This window comes from Filobasidium floriforme (assembly GCF_021052385.1).
Source record: "Filobasidium floriforme strain CBS 6241 chromosome Unknown HD553scaffold_11, whole genome shotgun sequence".
Taxonomy (NCBI): Eukaryota; Fungi; Basidiomycota; class Tremellomycetes; order Filobasidiales; family Filobasidiaceae; genus Filobasidium; species Filobasidium floriforme.
In genome coordinates this window covers 499,631-521,393 of record NW_025763632.1, presented here as the reverse complement: position 1 = coordinate 521,393, position 21,763 = coordinate 499,631, and the positions used below count along the sequence as shown (strand labels likewise).

At 54.1% G+C, this 21,763-nt stretch overlaps 7 protein-coding genes across 7 annotated transcripts; 5 read left to right on the top strand and 2 right to left on the bottom strand.

Moving 5' to 3' along the window:
* Positions 1 to 964: 964 nt before the first annotated feature.
* On the top strand, positions 965 to 4,402 carry HD553DRAFT_350132 (heat shock protein). The gene is made up of 7 exons (XM_046183511.1): positions 965 to 1,801; positions 1,875 to 2,119; positions 2,191 to 2,254; positions 2,326 to 2,850; positions 2,917 to 3,594; positions 3,660 to 3,796; positions 3,864 to 4,402. The coding sequence occupies exons 1-7, from the start codon at positions 1,108 to 1,110 to the stop codon at positions 4,260 to 4,262; spliced, it is 2,742 nt and encodes a 913-aa protein (XP_046036611.1). The 5' UTR covers positions 965 to 1,107; the 3' UTR covers positions 4,263 to 4,402.
* Positions 4,403 to 4,822: 420 nt separating this feature from the next.
* On the top strand, positions 4,823 to 5,906 carry HD553DRAFT_342224 (S-adenosyl-L-methionine-dependent methyltransferase; the record flags this gene model as incomplete). The annotated part of the gene is made up of 5 exons (XM_046182726.1): positions 4,823 to 4,862; positions 4,947 to 4,962; positions 5,049 to 5,181; positions 5,271 to 5,486; positions 5,589 to 5,906. The coding sequence occupies 5 exons, from the start codon at positions 4,823 to 4,825 to the stop codon at positions 5,904 to 5,906; spliced, it is 723 nt and encodes a 240-aa protein (XP_046036610.1).
* A 409-nt stretch (positions 5,907 to 6,315) lies between these two features.
* Positions 6,316 to 7,841, bottom strand: HD553DRAFT_342223 (uncharacterized protein; the record flags this gene model as incomplete). Its single annotated transcript, XM_046182725.1, has 6 exons — positions 6,316 to 6,483; positions 6,572 to 6,798; positions 6,879 to 6,942; positions 7,005 to 7,061; positions 7,147 to 7,661; positions 7,739 to 7,841. The coding sequence occupies 6 exons, from the start codon at positions 7,839 to 7,841 to the stop codon at positions 6,316 to 6,318; spliced, it is 1,134 nt and encodes a 377-aa protein (XP_046036609.1).
* Positions 7,842 to 9,785: 1,944 nt separating this feature from the next.
* HD553DRAFT_33924 (uncharacterized protein) lies at positions 9,786 to 12,442 on the top strand. Its single transcript, XM_046182424.1, has 4 exons — positions 9,786 to 10,184; positions 10,244 to 11,127; positions 11,191 to 11,281; positions 11,353 to 12,442. The coding sequence occupies exons 1-4, from the start codon at positions 10,004 to 10,006 to the stop codon at positions 12,078 to 12,080; spliced, it is 1,884 nt and encodes a 627-aa protein (XP_046036608.1). The 5' UTR covers positions 9,786 to 10,003; the 3' UTR covers positions 12,081 to 12,442.
* Positions 12,443 to 15,778: 3,336 nt separating this feature from the next.
* HD553DRAFT_272058 (uncharacterized protein) lies at positions 15,779 to 16,475 on the top strand (the record flags this gene model as incomplete). Its single annotated transcript, XM_046177740.1, has 2 exons — positions 15,779 to 16,362; positions 16,430 to 16,475. 2 exons carry the CDS (start codon positions 15,779 to 15,781, stop codon positions 16,473 to 16,475), a joined length of 630 nt encoding a protein of 209 aa, XP_046036607.1.
* A 205-nt stretch (positions 16,476 to 16,680) lies between these two features.
* On the bottom strand, positions 16,681 to 17,531 carry HD553DRAFT_355652 (uncharacterized protein; the record flags this gene model as incomplete). Its single annotated transcript, XM_046183830.1, has 2 exons — positions 16,681 to 17,414; positions 17,486 to 17,531. The coding sequence occupies 2 exons, from the start codon at positions 17,529 to 17,531 to the stop codon at positions 16,681 to 16,683; spliced, it is 780 nt and encodes a 259-aa protein (XP_046036606.1).
* Positions 17,532 to 18,778: 1,247 nt separating this feature from the next.
* On the top strand, positions 18,779 to 21,661 carry HD553DRAFT_355650 (putative mannosyl-oligosaccharide 1,2-alpha-mannosidase; the record flags this gene model as incomplete). Its single annotated transcript, XM_046183829.1, has 14 exons — positions 18,779 to 19,157; positions 19,222 to 19,657; positions 19,721 to 19,968; positions 20,030 to 20,178; positions 20,240 to 20,267; positions 20,324 to 20,346; positions 20,421 to 20,482; positions 20,537 to 20,576; positions 20,644 to 20,867; positions 20,927 to 20,957; positions 21,012 to 21,122; positions 21,177 to 21,206; positions 21,263 to 21,326; positions 21,390 to 21,661. The coding sequence occupies 14 exons, from the start codon at positions 18,779 to 18,781 to the stop codon at positions 21,542 to 21,544; spliced, it is 1,980 nt and encodes a 659-aa protein (XP_046036605.1). The 3' UTR covers positions 21,545 to 21,661.
* Between the last annotated feature and the right edge of the window lie 102 nt (positions 21,662 to 21,763).

The following is a 21,763-nucleotide window of genomic DNA, read 5'->3' as shown; positions in this document are numbered from 1 at the left end:
ATCGAAAAGCTTTCGATCGTACTTCGGCACAAGTCTTAGCACACCAAGCACTTCCTCAAACTATTCACCAGCAACTATTGATACCATGCCTCCCGATCCCAAAACCGATCCAAAATTGAGCCAGGAACAACGAGAATTTGTGCTAGACCTGCAGTCTTCTGTCGAAACGTTTGAAAGGTTCTTTACTCTCTTCTTACATTGGAGAAGTAACTCGGATATCTGGTTCCACGAGGTCGCGCGCACGGAGCAATTGCCAGTCATGATCGATCAAATGAGGGAGATCTTTCGAGCGAAATTAGAGGGTTTCCTTCAAGGAAGCGGTGAGTTGAGAGCCTCACGTAGGTTCGATCGATCCCGGTCTTCTAACCACTTGATCTGTTAGTGCCGTTCGAGCTTGTCCCCTACTTGAATGCCGCCTCCTTGGTTCTGCCCGATCGGGGCGACTCTGACTTAAGGAAGGCGTTATTCTACATCAACAATCCTGACGACTTCTACGAGGATACAACCTAATCGTCAACCGGAAGGTGCGCTCTCAATGGCTTCGTATCGTTACACGTGACGATCTCGCTGATCGAACTTTCTGACTTGACATTGGAAAGCACATAGGAAAGCCCCGTTGAGCTCATCTGGTACATAACATTCCAGCTTGATGTATTCGCCGAGCGTTCAGCTGGCGATCTCGTGTATCGCAATCGTTGATCTATACATTCGCTGCACCGCAACGTCATGAGCGCATGTGTTCAAGTTCGCGATTAGTGTCAAATGAAACGCGAATGTATATTTAGCTTCCGAGATATATGATGACGTCATCTTCTCTGCCGGAATCTTCCTGTCGGTTCCGGCCGATGCCCGATGTTTCCCGAAGGTTCGAGCGAGCAGGTGAGGTGCGAGGTGTGTGGGTGATGACATCGAAATGAGGGGTTCATATAGATAGACATATAGACAATCAACGTCAGCAACCTCCAGCTCACTGACATAAGACAACAACATACCAGTACAACGTACATAAAGCACGAATAACTTCATCTGACCGCGCATCGAAACAACCAGACCTCACCGCAAAACCACACACCGAAACAACCTCACTCAAACTCAGCTACCTTCACCATGGCTGACGACCTCAAGCTTACGGATCGCTCAGAACAACTCATCAAGCAAGCTATCAACCTTGCCGAAAACAATTCGGTCGCTCAGGTCCACCCTCTTCACCTCGCCTGTGCACTCTGGGAGCCGGGAGTCGAGGATGGCACGTCAACATCAGCTTCGGCCCAGCCGTCATCCCTCTTCCAGACCTCGTTCGAAAAGGCTGGCCTTGACAAGCAGACTTTCTCTCGAGCGTTATTGAGCCACACCAATCGACTACCTTCCGTCTACCCCGCTCCTGCGCCGCCACTACCACTCGCTCAAGGAACCCATGTCGTACTCCGAGCGGCCATCGCGGCTCAGAAGGAACAACGCGATTCTTATGTCGCCGTCGACCACCTCTTGCTCGCCATTCTCAAGGTCGCCAAAGACGTTCCAGAACTCAGGTCCATGTTCACCGAGGCCAAGGTCGATGAACGGGCTCGCAAGAAGCTGGAGGATGAGATAAGGAAAGCGAGGGGGAACAGAAAGGTCGACAGCAAGTCTGCAGAGGAAGGGTTCGAGAGTCTGCAAAAGTATGCGACGGACTTGACTGCCTTGGCCGCGGAGGGCAAGTTGGACCCGGTCATCGGAAGGGACAAGGAAGTCAGGCGAACGATTGCAATCTTGAGCCGACGTACGAAGAACTCGGCCATCCTGATCGGGGAACCCGGAGTCGGTAAGTCACCTCATTCCGCCTGCTAATTTCTACGTCGATACTAACGTATTACCTTCCCTTTGATTCTCACCAGGCAAAACATCCATCGTCGAAGGACTCGCTCAACGGATCGTCAACCGAGACGTCCCCGCCTCGCTCATCGGTCGTCTATTCTCTCTCGACCTCGGCAGCTTGATGGCCGGAGCCAAGTACAAAGGAGAATACGAAGAGCGTGTCAAGGGGGTCTTGAACGAGATTGAAGAGAAATCGAAGGAAGGGGAGAATATCATCTTGTTTGTCGATGAAGCGCATCAGATGGTGCAGGGCAAAGAGCAGTCGGTAAGTTGTTTTCGGTTTCGACGTGCATATAGGAACGGTCGGCTGATCATCGAGTCTGATGGATGTTATAGGCTTCTAGCTTTGGAGAGTTTTTGAAACCCTTGTTAGCCCGTGGAATGCTCAAGTTCATCGGAGGTAAGTCGAACCAAAGCGCAAGGTCTTGCCCAGGAATTGCAAGCTGACTTAACTCTATGCTCTTATCACAGCCACCACCCTCGCCGAATACCGAGAATTCATCGAAAAGGACGCCGCGCTGGAACGACGTCTCGCCCAAGTCATCGTCGAGGAGCCCGACATTCCCGCCACGACCAACATCCTTCGAGGTCTCAAGGAACGCTACGAGACTTATCACGGATGCAGGATCACGGATGCCGCTCTCGTCCTGGCCGCCCAGCTCAGTCGACAATATATTCCTGCTCGACGAGCTCCCGATTCGGCTATCGACGTCATGGACGAAGCGTGTACGCAGGTCAAGATCCAGCGGGAAACTCGACCGGAAGCGATCGACATCCTGGAGCGTCAAAAGGTTACCCTTCAGATGGAGATTCATGCTTTGGAAAAGGAAAAGGACGAGGCGAGCAAGGAGCGGCTCGAAGCGGCTCAGAAGATGCTGGCGAATGTCGAAGAAGAGCTCGCGCCGAAGCTGGCCGAATTCGAGGCAGAAAAGAGCCAGGCGGATCGGGTGCAAGAGCTTCGACGCAAGATCGATGAGTTGAAGGCCAAGGCGGATGGTGAGTGGGAACGAAGCTCTGAATCCAGACTCCTGACCGTGTACTGACTTGTGACCCAATCTACAGATGCTGAACGACGATACGATTTGGCATCCGCCTCGGACATCCGATACTATAGTATTCCCCAACGACAAAAAGAGCTCGCCGAACTCGAAGCCAAGGAAGCGGAGAAGAACGCAGATGGGAAGTCTGGCGGAGTGGTCACCCCTGAGGCCATCGCCGAAGTCGTGGCTCGCTGGACCGGAGTCCCCGTCACCGCCCTCGTCTCTTCGGAAAAGGCAAAACTGCTCAAACTCGAAAAGACGCTCACCAGATCGATCGTCGGACAACCTACCGCCATCAAGGCCGTCTCGAACGCCATCCGACTATCCCGATCCGGGCTGAACGACCAGAACCGACCGATCTTTTCGGCCCTCCTTACCGGCCCTTCGGGATCGGGAAAGACTTCGCTGGCAAAGACTCTCGCCAAGGCCATGTTTAACGACGAGAACGCCATGATCCGAATCGACTGCTCCGAGTTGAGCGCGGAACATAGTATCTCTCGGCTGATCGGTTCGCCTCAGGGCTACGTCGGCATGCAACAGGGTGGTCAATTGACCGAGGCCGTCAGGAGGAAACCGTACCAGATCGTCCTCTTTGACGAGATCGAAAAGGGTCATGCGGCGCTCTACAAGCTGTTGTTGAGCGTACTGGATGCTGGAGTCCTGACTAGCGCCGTCGGCTTGAAGGTCGATTTCAGGAACAGTGAGTCAAGGCAGGCAAAGACGATCATAATAGAGCATAAGCTAACCTTGTCTTTGTATTTCCAGCGATTATCTTGTTCTCGTCTAACTTGGGAAGCGCGGCATTGGCAGAAGACGCCTCGGAAGGCGAACCCTCGGACAAAGCCAAGGAGAAGGTTAACGTGTCGCTGCAGGCGCATTTCCCTCCCGAATTCTTGGGTCGAGTGAGTAATATGATCGACTTCTGACTACCTCCGTTCAGACCCACTAATAACCTTCCTCATGTTGCAGCTTGACGAGGTCATCTACTTCCGCATGCTGTCGCGATCAAACATCCGCTCGATCGTCGAACTCCGCCTGGCCGAAGTACAAACCCGAATGATCAAGAACGGACGCAAGCTCAAGCTCGCCATCGACGAGGACGCCAAGACCTTCCTCGGGGACGCCGGTTTCTCCCCTCAATACGGAGCTCGACCGCTGAACAAGGTCATCCAGCGTGAGATCTTGAACCCGCTTTCCAAGTTGATCCTACAAAACTCTATTTTGGACGGCGAGGTGGTCAAGATTCATGCTGACTTGCCTAGGAACCGGCTAGTCGTCGTGCCCAATCACGAACCGGAGATCGTCGAGGACGAGGATGATGACATGGACATTGACGACGATGATCTCGAGATTGAAGAAGTAGATTAGGGGCGGGGTGATCGAAGCTGGATCCATATCTAACGAACATATATATAACGAAAAATGCAACGATTTTACCTAATTGTAGTTACTGTAACGAGCAACAAAAGCGAGTATATCAGAATCTTAGCAGAACATTTGCACGTCAATTTTTGAACAGACCTGGCTCATTACACGTCGACCACCTCGACGACACCTTCCCCGGGCGTCTCTACGGACGGGTTGTTCACGCGGGGCTCTTTCTTCTCTTCATCTAATCTAACCTCTTACTGATCTGTGAAACAACCTGAAACGAGGACCCCAATTCATCGATCCACCTTTCGGAGGCAATCGCGTAAACTCGCTCGCGTAATCATGCTCGCCTCGGTCAACGCCGAGGATGACGACGAGGCTCGGCTCTGAGGGCAAGGGTGGGCACGGGGACGGCCATAGAGAGTAGAGTGCCCGCTTCATGTCGACTCTATATAACAGCAGCGCGCCCCATAGCCAAGACGATTCAACACATCCCATTCTGCACTCGAGCCGAAAAGATGATGTATTGCAGAGAAAATACAGCGCCCTCGACCAAGATGAACGATTTTGCCGACTTGCACGCAGAGCAACAGCAAGGTGAGTACGTGCGTTGATAAGTGAGGGCGATTTGGCTTAACATCGAATGCTGGGACCGTCTTCATCTGCTGTATTATGGTTCAGGCTGGGATAAGCGATGGTGAGCCCGCAAACCCCTTCGCAGGATGTGTCTTGCGAACTGAACGATCTAATCTGGCGACCGCTTTACGTTTTGGGTCCCTCCAGGCAGACCAATGTCATCCCGTTCGACAAGGGCGCTCCCCACGGAGCCTTTACACACTTTCTGAAAGACGCCGGTCAGGGTGATGTTCCCGACATCCCTAGGACCGGGAAAGCTCTCGTGCCTGGTTGCGGTCGAGTGAGTCTCCGTAGGACCTATACTTCGGTGTCCCGATCGATCTGATGACGGAACGCTTCCCGCTTCTCGCTCTCTCCGAACCACCTCAGGGGTACGATGTCCACGCTCTCTCGCTCCTCGGACTGCAAACGACAGGGATCGAGGTCTCCCCGACAGCCGTCGAAGAGGCCAACAAGTGGATCCAGGCGCAACCTGAGCAACCCAAGGGAAATGGTGGGAGCGGAGCCGTCGAGCTGGGAGACTTCTTCAAGTGGAAAGAGGGCGAGGGTGACGAGGGGAAGTATGACGTGTTCTACGATTATACCGTGAGGCCCCGTCTTCCCTTACTTCCGCGGATAATCTAAGCTGGAAAAAACCTATGCTGAATCCCTTCGATCCGATCACGTTCGGTCCTGTTTCCCCTTCAGTTCCTCTGCGCCCTCCCGCCTACCCTCCGATCGTCCTGGGCCTCGACCTACGCCCGCCTAGCTCACCCAGGTTCAATTCTCATCACCCTCCAATTCCCTCTGAACGACCCGGATCTCACCAAAGGTCCTCCTTTCTCCCTCTCCGAGGAGCTCTACGTAGACCTCCTTCAGAACGAGTGGGAATACGTCTGGGGCAGGGGAGTCGACGAGGCACAGAGCCGGGCGAGTAACGGGCCCGAGGGGAGGTCGCAAGGTGGGGTGGACGTGAATTCGTTTAGGAAGGGAAGGGAGAGGATCGCCATCTGGAAGAGAAAGTAAGGGTGAGTTTCTTGTTCCCTGTAACCGGGCGAGGCCGGTATGGTGTAGAATGAGCGTAGCGGGGCTAATCGTGATCATACACTTGCTCTCTTTTGCTTACTCAGGAGCACGAACGGGCTCTCGGCCGGATTGTAATCCCCATCTGCATTAATCAACTAAGCATGACTCGAACGAGAACAATTATCGAAATGAAATGAAACAAGATTGGCATCGCGGGATACAAGCAGAAAAGCACACAACTCGCGAATTGGCGAAGAGCTCGCCGACTTGTCGAGGCTACCTGGCTTCGTCTGGAAGCCCATCCGAGATCGCGATCAGAGATCAGATCACGTTATGGTGCATGATCACCATTGAGTCTTGATGATATCGGGCCCCAACAACGAACTCTCACGCATTCTTCAGAACCGTTTCATGCTCCAGCAGAAGACTTTTCGGTATCGTTGCCGCCTTTGACCAGTTGAGCTTGAGCCAGCATGTTCCTCGCCAGTTTGGTAAAGTCCCATCCGATGGCCTGTGCTGCCATCAAGACGAGCGAAGCTTGATCGTCCCTACCCGGCCTTCCCGGACCGGTCGCGTTCTGTCGATCAGAGCCGCAGGTCAGCTTCGCAGGTCAAGCTTGGTGCTGTTACTGATCGAGCACAGACGACCACTTTGAGTGTACGTACCGGTTTGAGGTTCACGTCGAACAGGTAGAAGGGACCTCCGCCACCATCCTGCTTAGACGACCTTCGGCGACAATCGATCCTGATCGGGGCGTATGATCCTAGCCTGTCACCGACGATCTCGACCCATCGTTGGACGTCGGTGTAGTGATGGTCTTGCTCGTGTTCGAGTGGGGTAAGGACGCGGGAGTTGGCAGTGACCGGTACGATGCCGTTATAAGGTGCAATGCCTATCCGAGCAGGAAGGGGCGTTACTTCAGCGTGTCCTTGATGATAGATGCACGAAAAGCGAGTCCTTCATGCGGCTTACCATCGACATGATCGAATCGCTGAACGACAGGCAGTGCCCAGTGTTTCGTCTTGGTGCCAACGTCCTATGCGAATGGGAACCGTTCACTACGGCATCGGTGGAAGATCTTTCTTCGTCTTGACTCACCTCGTATTCGCCTGGTGGCATGACAGCGATCGTGATCTCTTCGCCAGCGAGGTATTCCTACGATCGTTTCGATTTCAGCGATCAGCGGGGGCGGGACCGCGGTGGCTGCGAAAGTGTTACAGCGGTCCTAATCCGAACTCACCTCGACAAGCACCGCCTCGCTCTCTTCCCAGAGTTTCTGGAACACCCTTCCCAAACCATCCGCATCCGTCACCAACTCCACACCGTGGCTGCCTCTACCGCGGATCGGTTTCAAGACGGCGGGCAAGGTGACCTCTCGCAGCTGGCCCTCGGTGTCGCCCTTTTCGATCAACCAGCTCTTGGGGAACTTGCCTTCCAGCTCTCCTTGGTTCAGCCAGTTGTTTGTCCAGGCCTTGTCGTCGTACTTTTCCGTATCCAATGGATCCTGAGCGACGAACCTGACTCCGAGCCGGGCGAGCTCGGTTCCGAGACGAACGATGGGATGATCTGACCACAAGGTGGTATTACACCAGAGGACGTTGGCTCCTGTTTGAACGGCAGCTAGGATACCCTTTTCCGTGTCGGGATAGGACCAATCGGGGTCGTTGTGAGGATCAGCGGGAGAGTTTGGAGTGACGACAGTCTCGCCAGCGGCTCGCAAGCAATAGGCGATATCGGCCGCGCTGTCCCGGTAGCCTGTTGAATGACCGGAAGAGCGAGTTTAGCCCAATCAGCAGGTGCGTTTGTCTCGAAACCAATGCGATGCGCTTTACCGTTCGGTTTAGGAGGTTTGACGATACCTCCTATAGCTGGTGGAGGTGCTGCTTGATGAAGCACAGCTGTGCGGAACGTCGAGAGTCGTTTCGCCACGGACATGATGGAGAGGTTGATTTGTTCTGTTGAGTATTGTCAGATCGTGGCCGGTAGGATGACTGCCTGCTTGGTTGCTCCTTGGAAGTGATTTATATATATACACTCCCTGATCCCTCGGTCGTATAGTGGTGTCATCTGTTTCGTCGAGGTTTCGGATGTAACCGGTCTAAGTGGGCTGAAACACATGCGAGCGAGCGAGGATGGTCACCGAGGTCGCTACGGCACATCAATCGACCTTCCTCGAAGGGGCGACGCGTATTCGAGTTTGGCGTTTCTGGTTCGAGGGCACGTGATCGATCGATCGCTGCGAACCTTTGCTTCTGCCCGAGGTTGACCTTTGGTCCGATAAGATCGGCTCTCCCTGCGCACGAGAGAGAGGAGGTTTCGGGCCAATCAATCAATTTCACTGGCGCGCGTGACTTGCAAGCCTTTGCCTCGCCTCGGGCCGGCCTCTGAAAGAGCGTTCCCTGAGAGCACGGCAGGCAGAGCGCAGAGCCAAAGGAAGGCGTGGAAGGAAGAGAGAAAGGGTGGAGGAGAGTGGAGGACGAGAGAAAAAAGTTGGGAAAGCGGTGTTGCAATGTCGAGAGTTCGGCATGGTATTTCTTCGCACGTCGATCGTGACCTTGGCCAACGTGGTATGGCTCGCAAATCTGGGGAAACGAGTCTGGAGTAGTGAAGTGGAGTATCCACAGATTGCGGCAGCGGCAGTTGCGCATTGGCTGGAGAGCCTACCGGCCTCGGTCAAAGGGACGAGCTGAGAGATTCTCGGTTAGGTAAACGAGGAATCGTCAGGTTGGCGCCTGCAGGGAGAAGAAGGCCGACTCGTCCCGGTACCGCTGACTGTATCTCGCCATTGTCCAACACTGCCAGCGGATTGTACGTTCCCGATCGTGATTGCGACCACCTCGACTTTTGACCTACGGCGGAGAATATCAGCTGTTCATTCCCACACAGCAGCATCTGCTTCCCTTGCGAATTGCGAACGCGTGTGCTCTGCCGGAAGCCGTGTCCCCCCTGTCCCAGAAAAAAGTCCGCTTGCCTTTTCTCCCGGACCCTTCCCACGAAATCCACGATCCCCGTCCCAGCACCACACATCAAGGGACAAAAGTCGACAATTGATAATAAATCATTCATCACCCAATTATCTCGGGTGGCCAATAGCGATTGTCTCTCCACAGTGTCGACTTGAAAGACATACATCTAGACTAGCTAGACTCTGTGTCATCGGACCACACGACCGGTGTTGCACAGGTATACCTGGAGGTCGAGCTGCCTTTACCTTTCAACGGAAAGGCGAGACCGACACTCGAATCGCGAGACTAGGTCTACGACCGCGATCAACCGGACGTTTTGCCCACATCCACACTCTTGCGTCTAGGTGGAAGTAGCCAGACCTAGACTTGAAGAGCATATCAACCGGGACGAGAAGGGAAGAAGGAAAGGAAGAAGGAAGGTGAAAGCGAAAGGCAAAGGGGTCGACTTAGAGGAGGATTAGGAGAACGGGATCAAGGTCGCTTTGTCTACAATCTGTCTACGACATTAGCAGGATCAGCGACAGGGACATCTCAGTAGCAGCACATTCTCTGTTCTCTGATTCATCCCGGAGCGCAAACTGATTGTACCGGATCATCTCAAGCTCGGATCATCAATCGAAAATTAGCAACACCTGCAGATAATTGCGGTCAAACCTCCATCTCTACAACATCTTTTCCACCCGAACATCCGCATCTTTGACATCACCGACCACGATGGCAGCAACGAACATAAGCACGCATACGACCACCGATTCTTCGGCATTGAAAGACGAGGGACGGCTACAAGGAGCAGCAGGAGAGGCGAACGGCAGCATGAACGGAGGTCTGAATGGGAATGAGAGCGGGACCAAGGTTAGTCTTTCGACTTTTCTCGTGTGGTGTCTTGGTGCAGGAAGTGTATGGTTGCGATGTGTGTAGAGTGTGTTTAGGGCATGAGGCGATAGTTTGGCGGGCGGGTCGAAAAGGCTGCATGTCGGACGGGCAAGAGTGGGTTGGGCGGGATGTGAAGCGGCCAGAGACGACGAACAAGCGAGACCTTGTCCACTCGAGACCTCAATGTGAACAGAGGGCAATCTACAAGAGGATTTGGAACGATGCGATCGCTATGAAGCCTGATTCACACTATTTGAGATGCGCAGTACTGACGCATTATCCCTATTCTTCCCACCGATTTCGACTCGTTCACAGGCCTCTTCATCGGCTTCGACGTCACAGTCAACACCAACAACGGATACGACGGCGACTGCATCGGACGTTTCTGGACGCTCTACAAGCAGGCCGCCGAACCCTACGAGAAAGATGTCGGGTCTAGGTGAGTCTTCCGGACATCTGACGCAATCCCGGCAATCGCTCATCACCCGACTCTTGTAGACCTCTTGATCTCGGCCGCCCGACCCGCCTCATCGTCCCCTACTCCGCCGAAACAACCTCTACCCGTCAGTCCCGCATCGACGGTGAATGGCAGTGGCGGAAAGAGCAATGGCAAGACGGCGCAGATGCCCAACATCCTCAGCGCGTCTGTTCCTGCGGCTCGACCGATGCTCAGTCATGGGTATGTTACGACGACAGCGCTACCCACGACCAGCACGACGGCGAGCACGGTCGGAGGGAGTGTCTCGACAAGACGATCTTCGGGCAAGAATGATCAGGCGAACAAGGCGCCCGTCTTGTTCGACTTTAGGACGACGGATAAATCGCCCTCGTCGACAAGGAAGGCCGATCCAGCTGCCGGGTCTGGCATGTCGCTACTGAGTCAAGGGCTCAAAGATGGACCTAGCCCGTCGGCCATCCCGACATCGTCTTCCCCGTCGACGCGTCAACCTTTCCCTCCTCCTGTAGCCAGCAACAACGCTGCGGCGAGCGGGATCCTCCGACGTACGAGCACGTCAGGTGGGAAGAGCGGTCTTTACTCTCCCATGCCGGCGCCTCGAATGCGTCCACGGGCGTTGTCAATGCAGATGAAGATCAAGGGCGAGATCTTGCCCGATGGCGCTTCAGATGACGAGGACGAGGAAGACGAGGGCATGGTGGTGGACGGTGACGAGTCGAGCGAACGTGGCAAGGCGGTACCGCTTGGGACCGGGTCGGGTGGGATCAAGGGAAAGAGAAAGGGGATGGTGTTCCGCTGTGAAAGTTGTGCCAAGGTGTACCGTCATCCGAGTTGCTTGAGCAAGCATCGGTGGGAGCATTCACCTCACTGGGCAAATTCCAGCAAGCTGCTGCTATCAAAGCATCAGCAGGTGCAGTTGCTCGAGGTGAGTCGGATCCCCGTTCGACGCGCCAAGTCGTCTTGCGACTGACCTCGATTGTGGTTGCAGGCCGCCACGATTCTGGTCCACCTGGATCCGGGCAATCCCGCCGGCCAGGGTAAATCGCTGCCAGAGGACAAGAGTCTCTGGCCTGCAGCAGGTGAGCTTAGGTCGAGCTCATATCATATCGATTCGGGTATGCAGGGCAACTGACCCATTCAACGTTCCCAGTGTCGCCCGCTTTCCGTGGTAACATCAAACTACCCTCGCGAGGGATGTCCAAGTCGCCCAACATGGTCGCGTCACCTCTGCCTGGTACCGCCGACAATCATGTCCGAAGGACCTCGCCCGACGACTCTTCCTCATCCACAGAGTCGTCCGATCGTGCGCAGTCGGTCGAGGCGGACAGCGGATACTCGAGTGGTCCTCAACACGGTCGTCTGCTCGATATTGGCGAAACGCCTCAACGTCGAGGGTCTCAATTCGGTCGCGCCTCCATCTCGTCTCCCCTTGGACAGAGCGTTGGCTCGAACGGTCAAGGCAGTCTGCCCGACTTCAACGGGTTCCACATTGGTTCTCCACGCCGGTACCCTCTCGGAACGGCAGCCAACACTGGTTCTCCGCACAGCAACGGCGCCAAACCCCAGTCGTATGGTCATTCGTACAGCTACGGCTCGTCGCACACCGCCCGCGCCGGTCTCTTCAGCCCGTCCTATTCACCCGCCCTCGGACTCCCTCAAAGTTCGCTTCGAAGCGGGACCTTTTTGGAGCGACACGACGAGGACTCGGCAGAGGAAGACGAAGACGACTCTTACCGCGATCGATACAACGGCGGTCACGGCGCCCAGAAGCAGAACGGCGGGTTTGCCAGTCGAGGTCAGAGGGAGATGAGCCTCGACGAGACCAGTCCGAGCCCGGACGGTGACGACATGGACATGGCCGTCGACATGGAGATATGACCTGAGCTGGGGCTCACACACGAAAGCCCTCAGCTCCGCCAAATCATCCTCATCTCTTTCTGGGGTACATGGATTCATTAGCATCAGTCTGCACATTGCTGATGTCGTGACTTTACCGGTCGGGATCCGAAGCACGTGTGTCAGTGTAATGTACAACAGGACTTCTCTCTCATTCTCCGTCTTCAACATCGAAACGCTCTCCACCTTGTATATACGCCGCACAGTGGCATTCTGCGAGGTTTGCATGTATGTACACGAATCAAACAGTCAAATTTGCATCCAGGCAGTCGCTTAATTTATAACTCGACGAGGGAACTGGTATCGAAAGCGATCGTTTGGAGTGAGAGTGGTCACAAATCGCATATTCGTTGTTCGTTTGGGTAACGATTCGTCACCATACACATCGCTCGATCCCGCTCGCTCACCACGTTTTCGATCGAGAAGCAGCAAAAGCTAGGTCGCCACAGAGATATCTGCAAAAGCAACATCGACATTCCTCTTTACTTCTCGACCCTTTACAATAAGACACATTTACTTGGACAGTCCCTCTCATACGATGCCGCGACAACCTTTCTCCGACTTTATGGACCTGGATAACCTCTCGTTCTCGCCGCGAGGCGGCAGAGGCGGTGGCGGTCGAGGTCGAGGTGGTCGAGGCGGTTTCAAGGGCAACGCATATGGTGGTGGATCTCCCTCAACATCAGTGACAGAAAGTCCTGGCCGTGGACGTGGTAGAGGCCGAGGTGGTGGTTCTGGGTTCCGAGGAAGGGGAGGAGCGAGCCTTCGAGCGGATTACACGGCGGTCCCACCGATCGATTATTCGAGGATCAACAAGGAGAATTACAAGACCATGACCGGTCAGTCTTCGTTATCAGCGCAATGATCGCCCTAATATCGAGGTATATTCGGTCGAGGAAGCTCAATTCACGCCATCGCTTTGCATTATGTGGGGTCAACAATACGTCTGTCTTGACACTATACAGGATTTACCCCATCTCCACACGATCCATCCACGCCAGCATCTCGAGGCTCAACACCTCGAACGCCCCGTCAACCCTACGCAACGCACCAATCCACACCACCCGTCACTTCTGGGTCAACCACTCCTAAACCCGGCCATAACAACAACAATAACGATGGCGTGCTCGGCTGGTCACCCTCGACCCCGAGCAAACGTGGTAAACCCGCCTCTACCGGTGTAGGTTTCCCAGCCCTAGCTTCTTTACGAGGCCGAGGATCCGGCCACCTATCTGCGCTCGCTCGTGACCTGCCTCAGAGCCTTTCGTTTGCCAAATACTCTCCGGCAGGAAATGCAGGAAGACAGAGAAAGGTCGTAGATATGGGAGCTCCGGTGTTCGTGAAAGCTGGAACGTTGTTTCAGGATGAGCAGCATCAGCCTGATATGCCTGTCGATCAAGGTCAGTACCAGCCTCGATCATATCATTACATTGATGTCTCAAAGGGACTTTCGAGCTAATATGCTATTCTCTTGAAACATTGGGTTCTCAGTCGAGCCAATGAAAGAAGACACGGTGTCGACTTCAACGTCCACTCCCACCCCGCCGTTCACAGCGGAATCAGAATTGCGGGATATCGACCAAGTTGACAGCCTCGTACGCCCTCTTCATGCTGCTAGCGATGCCGGCGTCAGTGCAAGTGGTAGTACCAGCGTGAGCGTGCAGGAGGAGGAAAAGTTGACGGAAAGTTTCGACCGGGTGAGAATCGACCTTGGAGCTGTGCCGGGGCAGGAGGAAGAGCTAGAGGTCGATATTCAACCGGAAGCGATGGCAGACGCTGAGGTGCAGATGACCGAGCCTGTGGATCAACAGGCCGGAGCCAGTCAGCCCGTCTATATATGTGAGATGGTTGAGGAGACTATCGTCGATGATGCGGACGAGACGATCGGTCAGGTCGCCGTCTGTCACACGAGGGAGGTTGGCGTCGCAGACAACAACGTTGCCGAAGTCGATGTTGATAGCAACGACGAGGCCGTCGAAGCGGACCGGGCCGTTCCGGATATCGCCCTTGATATCACCGGGACCGAGGAGATTGCCGAAGAACCCGCTTTCTATCTCGACGTCAACCCTACGTTGGACACGGACGAACCCGCCGAAAGGTTCATCTTTGATACGATCACCTCGGCACCCATTGGAGAACAATCCTCTTCGGAATCAGAGGAAGAGGAGATCGTCCTGGTTCCGCGGAAACACGTACAACCCGAGCCCATTCACTTGCCCAAAGAGCCCGAGTATGTTCGCGCAAAGGAGAGCGAAAGCAAGCTCAAGGAGAATCTGATCGAGAGATTCGGAGGAAAGGCCGGGAAGGACGGTCGACCGGTAGCCACCACCAGCTTGCCTAGCAAGAAATCGACACGAACAGCAGTCGAAGATATCGCCGATGCTGACGAGGAGATCACGACCGCCTTCAAGGGGAAAAAGTTGAACAAGAAGCAGGCCAAGCGGGAGAAGCGTAAGAACAAGAAGGACGAGCGGATGAAGAAGACCGAGGGAATCGTTAGACACAAGGTACCCCGGATGGACAGTGATGTCGAATGGGGCAGCGACGGTCCGCCGAAGGGAGTTCTCAACGAGCTGGTCACCGATGATGAGGATGATGCCGCTGCTGTAGGAGCGAGTCGTGGTATGATCGGTGGACTCAGTACCAAGGGTTTGACGGGAGCTAAGAAGAGGGAGATGGAGCTCTTGATGGACTATCTCGAGAACACGGTCGGGACCGAAGAGCTGGATAGCGAGGATGACGAGGCCATCCCCCGGATCGGAGGTGGATTAACGGACAGCTCGATGGCGGCGTTCGTCAAGGGCATGTCGGGCAGTAACCAGGTCACTATCGACGATATCAACGACGCTCGAATGCTCGCAGAGGAAGACGGTGAGGATGATGAGGATGAGGATGGTTGGGAGGACTCTTCGGGTAGCGAGTTGACTGATGATGACGACGACGAGGCTCAGCCGGTGCCCTCGACTTCCGCCAACAAACCCAAGTCCAAGTTGGTCGAGATCGCCCCTGGTCTTTTGAGCCAAGTCGACGACGGGATGGACGACAGCTTCGACGTCGACGAAGAGGAACTGGACGACACTAGCGGGGACGAGGGTGCCGAAATGGCCGGCATGGGTTTCGGTTGGGCTGTCCCTGCTTCGAGCGACAGCTCTTCCGACAGTGATTCGGACGAGGACAAGGGTGAAGAGGACGACATCGACAAGATCTTTAGCGGTAAACGCGGGAAGTCGACATGGGCCGACGCAGCGGACGACTTTATCAGCGCCATGGACGAGCTGGTCGATGATAGCGACCTGGTTATGGGTTCGGGTAAAAAGTTTGAAAAGAACAAGCTGTTCAAAGCTATCCATAACGGTGACTTTGGCGATAATTGGGCAACTAGTGAGTTGTCGGCCCTGTAGTCCTGCCAGCTTGCTCTGCTTACCATCGATCCCCCACCAGAACCTGCGCCCAAGGGCAAGAAGGAAAAACTGAAGGGCGTCCCCAAGGATCTGCAAGCGCAATGGGAAACCGACCGTCTGAAAAAGGCTGAGAAGAAACGTCAGCGCGAGCTCGATCGGGTCGAGCAGCAAATGAGCCTCTATCCCTCCATGCGAAAGCAAGGCAAGAGCAAGGGCAAGCGCAAGGAGATCTACCCCATCGATCATACTGCCGGACTGTCAGCGAGGCAGATGGCAGCCATGTTTGACATCGACACGGACTCGGACGACGACTTTGGCGGTGGTGGCGGTAGATCCGGCCGAGGTGGTGGTAAGAAGCGACATGCCGGTCAACCGCCTGTCACCGACCTCCACTCGCTCAACGAGGAGATCCGCCACTTTATGCGCGACTTGGGCAAGACCACCATGAAATTACCAGCGATGGACAAGTTCAGCCGGAAACAGGTGCACGAGATGGCCGAGTGCTACTCGTTGAAATCACAGAGCAAGGGCAAAGGACGGGATAGGTTCCCCATCCTTATCAAGACGTCCCGCTCAAGCCTCGAGATGGTCACTGTCCGCTCGGAACGCAAGCTACAGGGTATCCTCGGCGGGGCTCGGTCGAACGGCGACTTTTACAAGTCCAAGTACGGCAAGAAGGACAAAGCTGCTTTGCCAGGGTCAACGGCTAGGACTGGCGCCGGTACGCAACGCCACAAGGACGGTGATGCTGTGGGAGGTGGCGCCTCGGCCATCGGTTCCGATAACATCGGTCATAGGCTGCTCAGTATGATGGGTTGGACCGAAGGTGACCGTATCGGCAGATCCGGCGGTCTGGACGTTCCGTGAGTTTTGGCCAGAAAAGTCGGCAGCCAGTGTGAGCATGACGTTTACGATGTGATCTGTTTGCAGAATCGTGGCTATTGTCAAGAACACAAAGTTGGGTCTCGGAGCATAGACAAGGCGAATCTGGCTTGCAGCGACAACGTCTTACGCAACATATACTCGTGCTGTATCATATCGGTAAAAGTGACGGCTTCGATTGTTGATAGACCATTTTGTACGATACTGAGATACATTGTACAGAGCTTCTATGGCATGGGTCGAGGAAAAGGAGAATCATACAAATACGTTATCAACCGATGTTGTGACAAGACTTGGCCCTAGCGGCCTCGAGGATCAGGCTTTGCCATAGCTACGGTCTTTTGGCTGACTGCGTCAGGGAATCTGATGTTCCCTGTCGAGTAAGGCGATCGCTGCGGAACAACCTTTCGAGGGCTGCCCGCCTCGCTCGGGCGGACAGGTCGAGACGGTCGAATAGCATGGGCGGACTTTGCGGGCGACGAAGCATTGGATGAGCTCATGTTTGTCGGGGGCCTGGATGCATGATCATTGGAAAAGGGGTTGTCCGATAATTTGCGGTGGGAGTCCGGCATGTCGAGTGCCTTGGGAGGCGAGCGAGGCCCATTACCAGACCCGATACCGGGTGTTACATTGGTCTTCTGGCTAGCCAGATGCTGGACGGGGCCGTTGGGAGGGCGAGACCTCGTATCAGTCTTGTGCAGCACGGCGGTACCGAGCAGGCCCGAGTCGGTCCTCGCGATTCCCATCCTCCTGATCGCATCCGTGCTGAGCGTCCCAATCCCACCCATTTCCTCTGCGTCCTTCTCCCCTGACTCCTCATCGACGACTCCCCAAGCCAGATTCTGACGACGTTTCGCTTCTTGCTTCTTGTCATGCTGCTTCTGCGAAGGCCTGGACTGCAGCGCGTGGGGCGCGGTCGAAGACGGCTCGAGGCCGGCCGCTTGGGTCTGACGGTGGGACCTTTTCCGGTTCCGCGATTGTCGCCAGAGGTACAGAATGCCTCCCATCATCAGAATGCTCACGCCCAGCAGGACTAGCATATCGGCAAGATAGACGTTAGCGCTGTCAATCATCTCTAATCGGTCTTCCAGAGATGATACGTACTGAAGCCCACAATCTTCAGAGCGGTGATAACCGTCTCGCTGGCCATGTCGAAAAAGTCACGAAAAGTCTGGGTCGTATTGCGTGTCGAAGCTGAATATCGATTGTGCGAGTTCCTGGAGATCCGGATGGAAGGTTGCGGGGACGACTTTGTCGAAGCTGTAGAATTTGTGGTGGCGGAACGGTGCTGGAGGCGATAGATCAACTATACTGCCAGCAAGAGAAAAAGCTGTCGTGCTATATATGCGGTGGACCTGAATCTGGCTGCGTATCGCGTGCTTCTCTTGGAAGATTCGCTTGAGTGTAAAAGAATGTGCTTGTTGTACAAATAAGCTCAAAGAAGTCAAGAACACGAACGGCAAGCACGCCTAGCCTTTTCTGCGATCCCCTTGTGTGAGGGTTATATCTTCCCTTTTGAACCAGGGGATCACGTTTTCGCCCGGTGACAGAGCCACAAAGGATGGTACGCGATCCACGTTACAGGACGCTGATCCTCGGGTTCAACGGCACCTGACTGGTTGCGACGGGGGCAGGAAATGTCAAAGTCGCGGCTGTTGCCAACGTTCGGAATGCTGCGTCCAGACAATGCGATGTTGTTGTTCTCAATCACCAAGGCTCTTGGTGCGTTTCAGTTGTGCTCGGCCTTCTTGGCAGTCGCGCTAGTGGGAAATGCGTCCGGACGAGATCTCGGATAGCATTCCTCTTTGCGATACGTAGTAGGTGGTACAGCGCATGGGTATGTTATCGTACATCATCGACAGGACCTGGCTCTGCCACTACCCAGTGATAGTTTTCGATGACTCCGGGATCGCCGATACCCCTTAGGAGGCGACAACGTCAAAGGCATTGAGAGCCCCTTTCAAAGGGGTGCTGCGCGAGAACAATGGGCGAGCGGACTGATGAATACAAACTCTATGCAGATATCACTGGCGAATGAACCCACCGTTGTATTGCAGCGTAGCCCTAGATATTTTACCCAAGTAAGACAACATGTCAAATTCAGAATCCCCCTTCTCTGAGGTTGCGCTGCGAACCTATCGCAAGGAGGAGGATGTCGAGAGGGAGGACTCCGCCTTTCTTGGCACCGCAGCCATTGCACCAGCGCGCGAGATGCCGCGCTTTCACTACAAGCAGCTGTTTTACGGAGTTTCAGTCCTGGTCATCGCTGTGACGGCGTTGACGATGGCGTATAGCCTTGGTAAAGGAGGAAGAAGACTTAGCGAGTCGGACTTGCCGAAGAATGCAAGTCAATCCGACGTTCAAGAAGCGCTGCGGGAGGCTTTGGCTTCGGTGCGCATGCCTCCCGATACGCCAGAAGGTTTACCCCGCGCAGATACTATCCTACCTGAGATGAGCGTCAAGAGCCTCAAACGCCCCAAAGTTCGCAAGTTTCCGGACAGTCACTATGACAAGCTGTATGATCTTCCCATTGAAGGTCCGATTGAGGATCATGAGCCAGATCCTATGCCGGAGGACGCGTTTGAACGTCATTGGACAAGTCCAGACTGGTTCAAACCCGATCGCGACTCTACAGGTTCCTCTCTACCGCCAATACAAGCGAGCAAGAACGTATTTAAAGAGTCTCATACTGAGAAGGAACTTCGTCTGGGTCGGAGAGACGCTGTCAAGAGGGCATTCATCCACGCATGGCAAGGTTATAAAGACTATGCATGGGGTAAGTCTTGCAACAACAACGCCAAAGCTCATATACTCATACTGAACCTTCAAGGCGCTTTCAGGTCGTGACGAGCTTCGACCGGTGTCAGGAGGTGCTTCTGACCCGTTTGCGGGGTGGGGAGCCAGTATCGTAGATGCCCTGGGGACGCTTCTCATTATGGGTCTGGAAGACGAGTATGATGCCTGTAGAGAGCACATCAACAGACTGGACTTCCGGCTTGTCGAAGGCAAAGACTGGGCTTATGGGTACCGACCTTCACCGTCTATGAATGAATCAGCTCCCGCGTATCTACGTCGCAATGACAGGGTCGGCCGGGCGACAGATGTCAAGCTCAGAGTATTCGAGACGCATATTCGATACCTAGGCGGTCTTCTTGGTGCATACGACCTCTCCGGAGACAGATTGATGCTGGAACGAGCAGAGGATCTTGCCGAGATCCTCGCTCGAGCGTACAAAACGCAGACTTCGATCCCGCTCGGATCCCTCGATCCTGGCAGGTGGGTTCCTCTAGACTGGACTCGAATCTCCGTTTGCATCACTGACCGATCAACTTCTCGCAGCGATCAAGTATGGTATAGGGCCACGCCGATGCTGTCGGCTGAAATGGGTTCCAACATCCTAGAGTTTACGCGCCTTTCCCAAGTTACTGGCAATAAGAGTTACTTCGATATCGGCCAGCGAACTACCGATTGGCTTCAGCGACATGTAGTCAACAAGACTCGGTACCCTCCGCTTCTGCCTGTCTCGTTCAACAGTGATATGCATGAGTCCACCCCGCTAGGAGGCACATATACCATGGGTGGAATGGGTATGTCATGTTGGAACAGCTTCTCGCTCGAGCGCTTATCATCGGTACGAATTCAATTCAGTCGACAGCTACTACGAGTACATGATCAAGCAGCATCTTCTGGTCGGCGGAGCGACTGAGCAATATTCAGAAATGTATACGTCCGCCACAGAAACGGCACGAAAGGAACTATTTATGCCAGTCGCTAACTATCCAGGCCGGGATTACCTCGTGCGTTTCGCTTCGTCGCTCGTGCCAGACTCCAGACTGAAATTTGAAATTTGCTCGACAGACCATCGGGGACATGACCGATGGCAACCGTGAGATCAAGAAGACTACCGCGTTCCTTTCCAGTAGCTAATAATCCCCGCTCTAGAAAAACAACAGTTGCAACATCTTGTGAGCTCTGGCTCGATCCTGATGATCGGCTTCCGAAACAAAGCTGATCTTCGGTCGGACCTCACATCTAACAGACCTGTTTTGCGGGTGGTATGCTCGGTCTGGGCGGAAAGGTTCTGAATCGAACGAACGATCTGTACGTTTTGTGATATTCCGCTCGTTGTATTGTTCTGACTCAAGCTCCTATCAGGGACGATGGCTTACGGGTGACTCAAACGTGCTACATGATGGTACGCGAACTCGCTAATTACGAATAATAAGGCAGCTTAAAGTTGCCACATGATTCTACAATGACAGGGTACAATGACCGAAAGCGGTCTACAACCGGAGATTATCAATTTCCACAACCCGAACAATTCCGCCTTATACGAGAAGATCAAGATCGAGCTCCCCGGCAAGAATGCCTATGGAGGTTCCCGGTGGTTGGTACAAGAGAAACTCAAGGGAAGTCCTCCTGGAGCTAGCGCCAGTGCAGCGCAGTATCAGGGTAGACCGGAAACGATCGAGTCGGTCTTCTATATGTAAGGAGGGAATGTCGTACCTGAACCATAGTAAGAACTAATCAAATCACGTCTCATAGGTATCGCCTGACTGGAGATAAAGCCTGGCAGGTAAGCCATCGACCCCATGCGCCAGCCTATTCAAGAGCTAATCTTGGTGACTAGGAACGGGGTTGGAGGATGTTTACCTCTTGGGTGAAAGCCTGCAAAACGACAGCCGGTTTCTCTGAGGCTGTTGACACTAGGAAGGAGCATCCTGACCTCTCGGATAAGATGGTTAGTACAGATGAACTGGCAGTGCGCGGCTCTGGCTGACGACGTTTTGCACAGGAATCGTTCGTTCTGGCGGAGACGCTCAAGGTAATATTCGAGTGACAGATGCCGAAGCAATCCCATTCATTTCTTTTTTATCACAGTATTATTACCTGCTGTTCTCCGAGCCCGAATTGATCTCTCTCGATGACTACGTGTTCAACACAGGCAAGTATCCTACATCCCGACTAATCCCCTTCGAGTGCCTCGAGCTGACAGTCTCTTCCATAGAGGCGCATCCTATCCTACTTCACAACCTGAAGCCCGGCTCCCACAAGTTCTGGACCGACAAGGGGGATCAAGATCTTGGCGTCAGGGCTAGTGGAACCGACGCTCAATTGTGGTTACGATACGACTTGAGGACTAGCGGCTCTTATAAGACGTGACGGGATTGATCCTTCATCCTTGTTTCCGAGCCTAACATTTGCTTAGATGTCCATGCATTCTATAGACTACATAAATAGGTTAGTTACATTTTCTGGCGTTTTGTTACGGTCTATCGAGTGGCGAACCAAGCCATCGGTTAGCTTGGAGTGACGCGCACGGACAAGCCAAAACAGTTTCATGTCCGCACGACAACTCGGAGGATCGACCTCTCGGCTTAG